General features: G+C 37.8%; 2 protein-coding genes and 1 non-coding gene across 3 annotated transcripts in view; all 3 read left to right on the top strand.

Moving 5' to 3' along the window:
• On the top strand, window positions 6,455-9,501 carry LOC109844342 (embryo-specific protein ATS3A-like). Its single transcript, XM_020413335.1, has 3 exons — window positions 6,455-6,663; window positions 6,779-6,889; window positions 9,001-9,501. The coding sequence occupies exons 1-3, from the start codon at window positions 6,532-6,534 to the stop codon at window positions 9,256-9,258; spliced, it is 501 nt and encodes a 166-aa protein (XP_020268924.1). The 5' UTR covers window positions 6,455-6,531; the 3' UTR covers window positions 9,259-9,501.
• On the top strand, window positions 9,573-9,645 carry TRNAR-CCU. Its single transcript has one exon. It is a non-coding gene; the product is annotated as a tRNA-Arg (tRNA).
• LOC109844341 (uroporphyrinogen decarboxylase 1, chloroplastic) overlaps window positions 10,027-13,409 on the top strand; it is a 5,411-nt gene continuing 2,028 nt past the window's right edge. Inside the window, exons 1-4 of the mRNA XM_020413334.1 lie at window positions 10,027-10,237; window positions 10,348-10,411; window positions 11,430-11,812; window positions 12,956-13,240. Of these exons, the coding sequence (XP_020268923.1) occupies window positions 10,073-10,237; window positions 10,348-10,411; window positions 11,430-11,812; window positions 12,956-13,240 (897 nt within the window). The 5' untranslated portion in view covers window positions 10,027-10,072. The remainder of the gene's footprint in view (window positions 10,238-10,347; window positions 10,412-11,429; window positions 11,813-12,955; window positions 13,241-13,409) is intronic.

The raw sequence follows: 13,409 nt of genomic DNA, 5'->3' as shown, positions 1-13,409 counted from the left end.
AGGGATGGGTTTTGGTTACGGGTATATATATATAATATTAGGGTTAGGGTTAGGTATTAAGACAAAAATAATTAAACTAAATAATTACGGTATTTAAAAAATTAAACTAATTACGTAATAATTATCTACAATTAAAAACGTATCTGTTGTGCTAATACAATAGTTGATACGAAATAGTCAAAATAAGGGATGGGTTTTGGTTACGGGTATATATATATAATATTAGGGTTAGGGTTAGGTATTAAGACAAAAATAATTAAACTAAATAATTACGGTATTTAAAAAATTAAACTAATTACGTAATAATTATCTACAATTAAAAACGTATCTGTTGTGCTAATACAATAGTTGATACGAAATAGTCAAAATATAACCATATTATACAATTAAACGAGAATAATTAATAAATAAAATATATTTATTTATATTTAAAATCAAATAATTATGGGATAATTATCCATATAGAAAAACGTACTAGTTATACTAATACGATAGATAATATGTAACAGTAGAAATAATACAATAAATTATACCAAAAACACGTAATTAATAATACAATGTATTATATGAAATAATTTGTAATAATATTAATAATACAATGTATTATTTAAAATATTACGTAATAGTATCGGTAACACAACGGATTAATTCCAGAAATGTTTACCACACAAAATAAATTTATAAATATCAAAATCATTTAAATTAATATATAATCGGATTTTTAAATCATAGAAAATTATGAAAATTCGAGAAAAACATAAATACTCTTTTAAAAATCATAATTAAATATTTTAAAATACTAAAAAATTATTTTAACTAGTATTAAAATTCACGATCCTTACATCATGCCCGCATTTCAGAGTCAAAACGCAGAGACCATCCCCAGCATTCAAGTCCAGACACAAAGTTCGTAGACTCAAAACACAGAGTTCATGCAAAACCTAACTCTGCGTCTCAGGTCCAAAATACAGAGTTCATGCAGAGCCCAACTTTGTGTCTCAGGTCCAAAACGCAGAGTTCATACAGAGCCCAACTCTGCGTCTCAGGTCTAAAACACGGAGTTTATCTCTGCGTCCCAACTCTGCGTTTTAGATTTACAACACAGTGCAACCTGCGCGTTCAGCCACCAAAATAGGCCTAACCCTGCGTTTTAAGTCTAAAACGAAGAGTTCGGGCCCAGAACGCCCAGACTGGCATTTTGACTCATTCAAAGCACGAACTGAACGGTTTCTAAACCGTTTTCCCCACGATTTGGGGAGCTGTTTAAGGGGGGCGGTTACACCCCATTCAGCCCCACTTAGGAGCGAATTAAGGGGCGGTTACACCCCTTAATCTCCTATAAATAGGAGTAAACTCAACTGAGTTCGGATTTTTTTGCTTGGCAGCAAAGAAGAGATCCTTGGCTGGCTTTTTAGGATGGGAATTGCTGCAGCAACAAAGTTCCTTGGAGCCCTCGGTCTTGGCTTGTCAAACCGATTTTTGGTTAAATCAACTCTTTCATAGAGTTTCAAACTCGTTCAGAGTTATCAACTCATCAAGAGTTCTAAAACTTGCTTTGCAAGTTCTAGAGTTTCAAACTCGTTCAGAGTTATCAACTCATCAAGAGTTCTAAAACTTGCTTTGCAAGTTCTCCATAGCATCAAATCGTGAGGAGAAGACCACGTTCCAGAGAAACAAGACGTTCGGATTGTCAACGAGAAGCAAACTCGACGCGAGCATTCGAGGGAGGTATCTCATCGCCACCGTGAAGAACCTAGACTTAAACAAAGGGAAGAATTCAGATCAATTCTCCTTTCTTTTGTAATCAGAATCCAAATTGTAATTAAGATCGAGAGAATACAAGTTAATTTTCTTTTATTTTATTTACTACAAATTTTCCATTAAACAATAGCGCCAAAATTCGTGTCTGACACGCACAGAGAATTTTATCCCGAATCCTAAGTAGGGATAAGTCAGCGCCTAATACGCGTTGTCGGTTAGTCTTTTACCGTAAAAAGACAAAAGCCCACGTATTTAACATCATGGCAGACCGTTATTAATAACGCCAAAATTCGTTCCTTACACGCATGGGGAATTTTATCTCGAATCCTAAGTAGAGATAAGTCAACGTCTAACACGCGTTGCCGGTTAACCTTTCTCCGTGAAAAGAACGTCAGGATTCACGTCTGGGGGATGTTATCTCAATCCTTGAATAGAGATAAGTCTATGCCTAGCATGCGTTACCGGTTAGTCTTTCCCCGTAAAAAGGACAAAGCCTATGTATTCAACATCATAGCACCAAGTCTAAGAGAGTTCATTCTCGTAGCACAACATCACATGTAAAACGGATTTAGATAATTCATATGCAAGCCCGATTCAAACGGTAATCGGTAAAGACATATCAAATTCGTTGATGGCTGAAGGTTTGCCAAAAATCCTAAAGTCTGTGCCTAACATGTGTTGTCGGGTAGTCTATTCCTATGACAAATGACAAAATCTATATATTCAATATCATAGCATCAAGTCTAAGAGAGTTTATTTTTTTTAGTATAACATCACTTGCGGAATGGACTTAAACAATCCGCATGCTAGCCCGACTCAAACGGTAGTCGGTAAATGCTCGTCAAACCCATTTATGCCTGAGGGTTTGCTAAAAATCCTATGAGTGTAATGGTTATTTATTCTAAACAGAATGAATAATCGTAATAAGGTACAAAAGTCACCGACGCACCAACTTCACCAGTTGGTCTCGTGACTCGAACTCCTAGGAGTATACGAGTATAAACTAGTCCTCTCCACTCCAACGCCTTAAGATCCTAAACTATATAGACTCCAGTTAACGTACGAGTATAAACTGTGTTAACGTCGGTCAACGCGTTGCGATGAAGGTTAATGCGTCGACAAACTTCGCCAAAACAAGGCTCAAATCAAGTCCAAGCTTCCAGGCGCGAGTCGACACCTCCTGTGTCGACACGAAAGGTGAAATCAGTCAACACGAAGCTCGACCAGACAAACGACACCCCCTGTGTCAACTCGACATTTCGACTAACCAGACGAGACGACATGTCTTGTGTCGACACGAAAAGCGATCTTAGTCGACACGCCCTGCAGTATCAGTCGACACACCCTCTGATTCTTTAAGATTGTATGATAATCCCAGGGGGTTCAATCGTAATTCAGATACGAATCCCCGATGAAGGTAGTCAGTTCAACGTCGGCTCAACGACACGAGCTAAAATCAGAAATCAACATACCAGTTTCAGTTTGAGACTTCGACAAACGGTCATACGATAAACGTAGCGCCAGAAAGATTTCAGCTATTCGACAAAATACTGAATAGACTGAGAATTAGAGAAGTTAAGAACTAAAGCCAATTACAGGTCTTTTTACACCGACTGAAGGTTGGGCCTATCACATCCAAAGTATTTTAAACTTTTCTATAAAAGAAACGAGATTAAAACACTTTGGACGGGGTATCTGTAGGCGTTAAAAAATGCCTATAGGTTCCCGTACGTAGATCGAGGCAGAGAAGATGATGAATATCATTATCCGAGTCAAAGAAGATTATTTGACGTCGACAAGCGCATAAAGCGAATCGACGAAGCGTACGAGTCAACGGAATGACAAAATACATAAAACAGCGGAACAAGACAAGTCCGGACAAGTCAGAAGGTTCAAGATGCCTTGGAATGACTCACATGTGTGGGTCACCTTAAGGTGATCCGTGCACAAGCGAAGGTGACCCACATAGGGCCGCGTCACCTTAAGGTGACGCGCAAGCCAGCGGGTCACATTGACGTGACTCGCACCCGAAACCTCCAAAACACGTTTTTAAATATTTTCTCAGGATTTGTTCATTCCAGAGCCTCCCAACTACTTGGATATCATTCTTAAATGTGGTTAGACTGTTGTTAACTGAAGATAATGCTAAATCCTTTGTTCTTATCCAAAAACACTATAACCGAAGCCTATAAATACAAGCCTAAGGCCCCTATTCACAGGATCTAAAATTTTATAAAAGAAGGTGAGGTGTTGTTGGTTTAGAGAGTGCAATCCACGAATTTCAGAGGAGGGCTAGCAGATCTTGGCAAATTCCAGCATAAAAAAGGAGTTGTTCAAAAGATCTGAGGTCCGTGTCAGCATACCTTGAGATCAAACTTGGTTTTGATCTTGAGAAGAGTTGTAATCTCGCTTAGTCGAGATTATCACTTCTGCGATTGTTTCCTTTGTGAAACAAGAGCATCAAACTTCCATTCTGTCAACCGGATCTAATTCGCGACGGTCCATGGATAAACTCTGGCACTGGCAAAGATCCTACGAAAGCAACGAGTGATAAACGTTCTCTGCGTGTGTTTCTAGAGAGTTGTATTTTTCTTATTTTCATTGTGTAAGAAAGTCTTATAAAAAGACTAATTTTATTTTGAATCAGAGAGTTGTATTTTTCTTATTTTCATTGTGTAAGAAAGTCTTATAAAAAGACTAATTTTATTTTGAATCTGTAATCGATAAACGTGTAATTCATTGTGTAAGAAAGTCTTATAAAAAGACTAATTTTATTTTGAATCTGTAATCGATAAACGTGTAATGGATTCAGCAATGAAAACAACTTTCGACACAAACACCCCTCTCCATCTTCTCAAAGCTAGAGAACTAATCTCTCCTGGGGCAAATATGGTATGTAGCACCCGAATCCAACATCCACTCTGTAGAGTCTGCATAACAAACTGACGGCAATGCTAGGCATGAGTAGTCTGAAGAATCTGAATCTGAATTGTCACCACTAGCTTTTACAACATTCACCTCTGAAGTCTGTACGGCTTTCCCCTTATTCTTCCCGGCTCTATCCTTCAACTTTGGGCATTCATTCTTCAAATGTTCATCCTCTTTGCAAAAAACACATTGATTCCTACCCACACTTCTATGGTCACTTCTTTGCTTTGATTTTGAGCGATTAAATGGACGGGGTTTGGGACTACGACCTCTCACTGCCAATGCATCTCCCGATACCTTCTCGGAGGGTTCACCATCACTCTTCCCCAACTCATAATTCACCAATGCTGAGGTCACCTCCTTATAACTGACAGTGGTTCTATCATTAATCATTATAAGGACAAAGGTACCATAGTCATCCTCTGGTAATGAACATAGTAACAACATTGCATTGTCTTCATCCTCAACCATGATATCCACATTGGCCATATCTGATAGCAATTTCGTGAAGTTATTGACATGTTCTCTAATGGAAACTCCCCTCTTTATTTTGAATTGGTAAAACCTCTTCTTTAAATTAAGTTGATTCTCAATGCTCTTCGTCAAATACTTGTTATTGAGTATTTCTCACAACCGTTTCGTCGATGTTTCATTCATCACATCATAAATTAAATTCGGCGTCAAACATGATCTAATAACTCCACACGCTCTACCATTAATTTTCTTCCAAACCTTATCCTCCATATCATCGGGTTTCTCTTGTAATTCAAGAGTCTCCTCCAAATTTTGAGCGTCCAATGCATCCATTACTTGACATCTCCACAAACCAAAATTTATCTTTCCATCAAATTTTTGAACATTAATCTTTATATTAGCAATGCTCAAACATTGTATCGCCTTCGTCAGGGACGATCTGGATGCACTTGCTTCGGTCATTGTGACAATCCAATATTCTTCAAATGAGAATCCGCACCAGATCCCTTGTAGAAGCCCTAACTTTCTCCTCCAAAATCGAACTCTAAGCCAACCCGGAGCTCTGATACCACTTGTTGGGCACAACGTACACGGACACACAAGACGAGCGAGTAGAACAAAACAATAACCAAACATAAGCACCACACAACAAGAAACCAAATTTTACGTCCTACGTCCACAGGGCAAGGAGGGGGAAGATCTCACTAATAGAGAGAAAGAGTACAAATAAGGTTTACAATCACTCAATAATCTCACAAAAAACACTCAAACAAAACTCTCAAATCCCTCACAAATTCTCCCTTTCTAAGTGCTCAAAACAATGCTGTTTTTCTCAGTAGTTAACCCTAGAAACGTCATATTTCTATTTATATCAAAACAACAAACCCAAACCAATCAGGAAACTGAACTGGGCCCAAACATCGCGGTCGACCGGACATGTCGCCGCGATCGACCGGCCAGAGGGTCGAAAACTGACCCTGTAAACATAACAGGGTTCAGTCGACCGGGCATGTGCATCCGATCGACCTGCCAGAGAGCTGATTTCTCAGCCTGTAATCCGGTCGACCAGACATGTGCTCGCGATCGACCGACCCTTGATACCAAATTCCCCTGTTCCTATGCATGTTTCCGGTTGACCAGACCTAAGTCCGCGATCGACCAACCAGCACCCAAATTGCCTCCAGCTTTATTTTTCTTGTACTTTTTCGCTGTTTCTACAGCCAGATCATACAATTATTACCCTAGTAATAAATCCACCGCGATGAAAGTCTTTTTTTAAGACCCTATAAATCCCTAGGAGTTTGGGGAGCAGCCAAAAACCCCAACCAACCAAAGAGAACCTGTGTCTCGCTGGAAAGCCCAAAAAGAATGGGTTTGACTTCCAAGACCACCACCATCATCTTCACACTCTCACTCCTCTTCACACTCTCATCTTCAGATTCAGTACCCGTTAACCCGAATCCGAAAGAGCTCCCATCCTTCAAGGTCCAGCAACCCCAGGTGAGCCCAATTATTGGTTTGTTTGATATCTTCTCTTGAAAAGATACCAATAAATTTGACCATTAAAAGGGATGATTTTTTTATTTTTATTTTTTATTTTTTATTTTTTTGGCAGTTGTTGTCGAGGGGATGCTCGTATACAGTGACGATAAAGACGAGCTGCTCTTCACCGAGATACACCAGGGATTATATTAGTATTGCTTTTGGGGATGTTCATCGCAACGAGGTATTTTTGAAATGATGCTAGTCTTTCTAGATCGATGGCTTAGTTTTTGGGTTAATTAGATTTTGATGGATAGCAAATATTTTTGTTTGGCCAAATATCAAAAAAGCCCTTTTAACTTGGACGATTACCTGATAACCGCTCATAACGTATAAAGATATCAGAACCCCGCTTAGGGGGTTATCAACAAACCCCATGTAAACTTTAAGATTTTATTGGAAAACCCACCTAACAGCCGTTTACCGCAGTTTTCATATGAGTGGTAAAATTATGTAGGCAGATCATTCCTTGTGAAAAAAAATATTAAAGCCAAGGAGGGTTTTCTTTAACCCCTAAGCTTAAGAGGGGTTCGCTGATATTTTGAAAAGTTATGAGAGGTTATGTGATAATCATGTAAACTTAAAGGGGGGTTTTCTGATATTTAGCCCTTTTTACTATATCAAGATTTCAACAAAATGTTTGATTGGGTGTGTTTGCAGCACCAAAAATTGTTCGGAAAGCAAATTATTAGGCTAAAAGGGAGGAGTCACTACTGTGGTAAATTGTCAGGAGTTGATTTACAATGTGATTAATACACTTGTTGTTCCCAACTACTTCGAATTAAACACGTCCTTAGATTTTGATGCTAGAGTTCCAATGAAAAAGCTATCTATTTATCTGGAAAATATTTGCTTAGTTTTATAGTTATCGAAAGACTTGTGTTCCAACAAAAAAATATGTATACTTCAGTCAAACTTACAAAATTTCAGCTTGTGTGTTCTATACCCAGTAAGTATTAGATCATTGTTATTCAAACATCTTTTCTATTTACGCTTTTTCCTGTTTAAACTATATAATCTTAGGTTTTTTCCCTTAAAATTTACAGTTACCACAGAATGAGAACATTACAGTTACCACAGAATGAGAACATGTTCAGGTTGTTTTTAAAAAAACAATATAAGAGAGTTAACTTTATTCTCTGATAAAAGTGGAAGTCTTAAATATCTCCCAAATGATTCCTAAAAAGAAAAAAAAACTCTCAAATTAAAGATCTTTTTTATGTCACATGACTTTCAAATTACATAGTCTGAAAATTAGCTCATAGCTCAGACTAAATCATAGTTTTCTGATTATCATTTCATAATCATTTCTTATATCAAAAAGTGAAAAATCTTCTTATACCAAATAACTTAGTTTGTTTGTTAGTTCATTAGGATAATATATTTCGACCAAATTTAATTAGTTGTTGTTGTTGATAACATCATATTGTAGAGAATAATATATCTACAAACAATGAGATGGTAACTTGTAGAGAATAATATATCTACAAACAATGAGATGGTAACGCTTGTACTAGACCAAATATACAACTAATGTATGATCAAGCTGTCATGTTCCATGAACCAACAAACCAATAAAATATACACATGTGGTTCTTGCTAGTTTGTAAAAATGTTTGTATAACTATAAAAATCACACTGTTGTAATTATTAGCTTTTACTATTATACAGTTTTTTTTGAAGTTGTGATGTAAACTGAGTTATAAAACAAGATTAATGATATATACAGCCTTAATTACATAATACTACTCATTATTTTTAGCATTTCGCTCATGACGTCCCAACGCAGCTCTTTTTCTGTTATGTCTTGTATTATAGGGTGTGTATGTTCAATAATGATAAAAAAAAGCTTTTTAAATCAAATATGAGAGGATCTTTGTGCAATATATTGACATCATATAATATCTATATATAAAATATTGATAAGGGAGAAATAACATTGTTTGATCATGAAAGAGTCCAAGACTACAAACACTAATACAAGAACTAGGGGTGCCCAAGGACTTTGTCATTGTATCAAAACTCTAAAATTGTGATGATAATTGAGCATTATAATTTTACACTCTAATAATATGCTCCTGTAGGTGGAGCCCCTTTTTATGAGTTAAAATCTAGATTCTGCGGTATCTATGTTTTCTAGATCCGCTTTGAATTTGTGGTTAGTGAGATTTGAGACTGGGACCTAAGTTATTCTGAAATCATGTCAAAGAACCTTATCGCTACACAAAAATAAGATTGAGGGTTATAATTTTACAGAGAAGGCATGCCTGTAATTAACCTTGACGACTGGACCAGGTACACGTGGCGAGGCTCGACGATCCATCGAGCGGCACATTCGAGCGATGCTCGACGGACACGTTCAAGATGCAGGGGCCATGCGGGCATGGTGTATGTTACATCTACCTCCGCAGGCAGGGAAGGGACGGCTGGATGCCGGAATCTGTGACGATCACCGAAGTCGACTATCACAGGACTAAAACATTCTACTACCGCACGCCTCTCCCGAATTCGGTATGGTACGGGTTCAATAACTGCAACAAATCGATGCCTTAAATGTGGCTGAGGGTGCCGGCGGTGGTCTTATTTCTCGGATGCAGATGTAGATGGACATTGTCGGAGCTTGGTTTGGGGTTGTGTTGTTATCTTATGTTGTTGTGAACGTGTGATCTGTGAGGTTGTATCATGAGTTTATGTTGTTTTGCCTGTTGGATTGAGTGTAATCTAGCATGTTATATTGTTATTGTTGGATGTGTATTAGAAGTACGAAATAAAGATGGCTAGACCAAAACTTCAGCAGGTTGGAGCGGTGGATATTTCTGGCGTCTGATATGCTTGGAGTTGATACAATACGTGACACCATCAACGCGGCGTCTGTAGCTCAGTGGATAGAGCGTCTGTTTCCTAAGCAGAAGGTCGTAGGTTCGACCCCTACCTGACGCGATTTTTAATTTTTTAGTCTGCATTTTTTTTTTTTGGTTTTTTGTGTGTATATTTTACAATATCCAGTTACAATTTACAGCTATTTTTACACTTTACATTTTTGTAATTCAGGAGTAACTTTTTAACAACCATGAGGGACCTTAAAGCGGAAGAAAGCTAAGGAAATCGTGAGATTTTGACAGAATAAGAATTAATCGCAAATTTACGTTTTCCCCCCACATATCACTCGCTGATAATTTAAACCAATTTCCTAAAAGACCCTTTTACTACCAATCTCCGACGAGTGAAGCGGGGAGAAAGAAGAGGGTATTCACGTCAATACAATTACAATGGCATAACCAGTAAATAAATGTAAACCGGCCTGCCTCCCTCATCTTAAAAAAAAATCTCAACTTTTCTCCTCGTCCGCCCTCCTTATCAGCGTGAAATGGCGAGCGCAGTGTGCTCGCCCTTCTCAAATTCCATTTCTACCCTTATCAAGTCACCAAATTCCTCCTCTATCCCCATATTCTCCTCCCCTAGAAACCCTAGCTCCAATCTCAGACTCTCCCCTATCTCCAGCTCAGGCAGTCTCCGTCCTCTCAGGGCCCAGGTTAGCATGTGAAAAAGGTCACAGTTTTAGGGCTAAAGTTTGCATCTTTGAGAAAAATGAAGCAAATTTGGAGTTCTATTATGTTCACTCTGGTTATTTTCTTGTTGTAGAATGTAGAGACTAGCCAGATTACTGAGCCTAGTGGTATTGAATCTCGCGATTGTGAAGCGAACGGTGAGAACTCACAAAATTCGAGTCTTTACAGTATTCTTTGTTTAATTTTTGATATGTTTATTCTCGAATTTTGTAAATTGGCAATTTGCCAAAATTTGCCCAATTAGAGAATTGCTAGGGAACGCGGCTAGTTAAATTGTTATCAGCGAAGTGTCAATATATCATGCAATTGCAAACCGACCTCACCTCAATTGCTTTCATTCCCTACTGTCAGATTTCCATGGAAAATGCAGCGTGCTTCGCTTATGTGAATGCCCATCACTGACCATTGTAAATTGGAACATTCCCAAAATTTTCTTCTAAAAGCCCCCAAGCTCCCACAATCTCTGTCTCTTGCCAATTCGCAATTCGGGCACCTTCAATTTCTAAGATAAATTTACAAAAAACAAGTCTTTTTTTTTTTTTGTAGAACAGACAAGACAACCACCAAAGTGCCAACCTAATACTGTGGGATGGTGATATTCGAAATATTGAACATTTTGCCTGCTTTTGGTGATAACTAAGGTTCAATTATTGGTTTTATCTATTTATTTATTTTTTTGTTGCCGTTAGTATAAACTGTAATCCTCAAACCTCATCAACTTTTGAATTTTGGTGTAGTGGAAGGGAACTTTAACATGGTATTAAAGCAATCAGCTCAGATCCCACATCATGTGACATGCCACACATTTACAGCAGATTATAAGGGGAAAAAAGAAAAAAAAAGAAAGAGATACTATTGTGTGAATCAGGTTTAGGCCCATGAAAGCGTGCTCAGGTAGCAACAAAGTTTGAAAGTTTAAATTCATATCCCTTAACCCTCATCATAGCTTCAGAGTTCGCATGTAGTGAAAGGGACCTTCAACAGTTGCTATCCATTATCAAAGCCCTTGAAATATAGTATGCTGTCATGTTGTACATTTTACTTGTTTTATCCTTGACATATCTTTCTCTAACAGACGTTTCACTAGAAGAATTAGCACATACATGTCTTTTCTACATTCTTTTGTATAATTATCTTAAGTTGAATAAAACCCAGATCCGATCCTAGTCCGGGCTGCTAGAGGAGAGCCGGTTGATCGTCCTCCAGCATGGATGATGAGGCAGGCAGGAAGGTATATGGCTGTTTATCAAAAGCTTGCAGAGAAACATCCATCCTTCAGGGAGAGATCAGAGACAGTAGATCTTATAGTGGAAATTTCTTTGCAGCCTTGGAGAGCCTTTCGTCCAGACGGGGTCATAATTTTCTCAGACATACTCACCCCCTTGCCTGCATTTGGCGTTCCTTTTGATATAGAAGAACTGAGGGGTCCAGTTATTCAATCTCCAATTCGTGACAGGGAGGGGCTCAAGAAATTGCATTCCATTGACTTAGAGAAGGTTAATTTTGTTGGAGAGTCCTTGAGGATCTTGCGTAGAGAGGTATGACATTGATTTCGTTAACCAAGACATTGATGTAACTCATAGGACAAAATCTAGCAAAATGAATGCATCGTGGTTTGCGCTGCTTCGGTGTGTTTTTGTTTATTTGTTATGCATAAATTGTTTAATGCTATTTGAAAGTTCTCTCTTTCTTCGTTCTATAGAACTTTAGTCTTGGCATCATGTTGTTCCTGATAAATGAAAGTTTGTTTAACTGCATAATAAGCACAGAAAGGCATCCTAAAAGTAGTTTTCTCTTGTGTGAATTCTGAGTTGGTAATAGGAGGTTGATTTAAACAAAAAAGAGGGATTGATGTATTAGTTGTCTCTTAGGAATATAATCTGCAAATATCTGACATTTCATTTGCAAAGAATGTTTTCTTTTTCTCGTATCTGACATTATGTATATCATAGATCATCTTTAATCCGACCATTTCGCCCAATGCAAAGAATATTTTTCCTGACAAGTAGCTGGGCATATAAAAATAAGACGTGAATGTTGATGTTGGTAGTGATTTTGAAAGGTTAACAGTGTCTTGAATCAGAGCAATATTTCTGGAGTCTTTTCAGGGTAAAAGAAAGAGGCTATTAGAACCTTCATTTTCTGTCCTTGACAAGGCACTGCAACGTTGGAATTATCTAAGTGCACTGAGAGCAATCATGCTAACAGGCTACAAGTTCACTTTGTTCATTTCTTTGCTCATTCATAATCATAATTTTGTAAGTGTTTAGATAATTCAGCTAGATCACAGATAATATTCCTTCGTCAAACATCTAGTTATCATTCATCTGGAAATTAATGATTATTACTTGTTAGGATTGGGGAGAGGCTTGCAGAAGAGCATATGATTAATGTTTATGCCTACCTATGGCATAGCAGGTCTGATGAAAGTGTCTCATGCCAAGTCATTTAATCCCGAGTGTTAAAAATAATTCATCACCATTATATTGCTAGCATTCTTTCCTGCTTGTTGTCATCAATCTGGTAATCCATGATTAGCAGACCTGCATAGCATAATTGCATATAATTTTCATTTGATCAGGGCACGCAAAAACTTATAAAATAGCATATAATCAATATTTATGCCTCCCTAAAACATGCAGTATAAATTTCTGACAACCGCTTAATCTTTGTTATTATAGGTTGGGGATAAAGCAGCCGTTCTTGGTTTTGTTGGAGCACCATGGACAATTGCAACCTATATTGTTGAAGGAGGTACAACACGTACATATACAACAATAAAAAGCATGTGTTACACTGCACCAGAGGTGCTGAGAGCTCTTCTCTCTCATCTGACCCAAGCGATAGCTGATTATATTATTTACCAAGTAAATTCTGGAGCTCAGTGTATACAAATCTTTGATTCATGGGGTGGGCAGCTACCACCTAATGTTTGGGAGATTTGGTCCAAGCCATACATTGAAGAGGTGCCCTTGTCATTTACGTTTTCTTATTACTTGCCAGATTTCCTTTGATCCAGTGGTTGTTCCTCTTCATTGCAACTATTCAGATTTGGTCCAAGCATTTTTCCTTGCATATGAATTTCATAGTACTTTCAAGTCAACTATTTTTTTCCCCATAACGGTTTCTCCTTTT

Source organism: Asparagus officinalis, chromosome 6 (genome assembly GCF_001876935.1).
Source record: "Asparagus officinalis chromosome 6, Aspof.V1, whole genome shotgun sequence".
NCBI lineage: Eukaryota > Viridiplantae > Streptophyta > Magnoliopsida > Asparagales > Asparagaceae > Asparagus > Asparagus officinalis.
The sequence above is the reverse complement of the archived record's forward strand: the minus strand, read 5'-3'. Positions and strand labels throughout refer to the sequence as shown.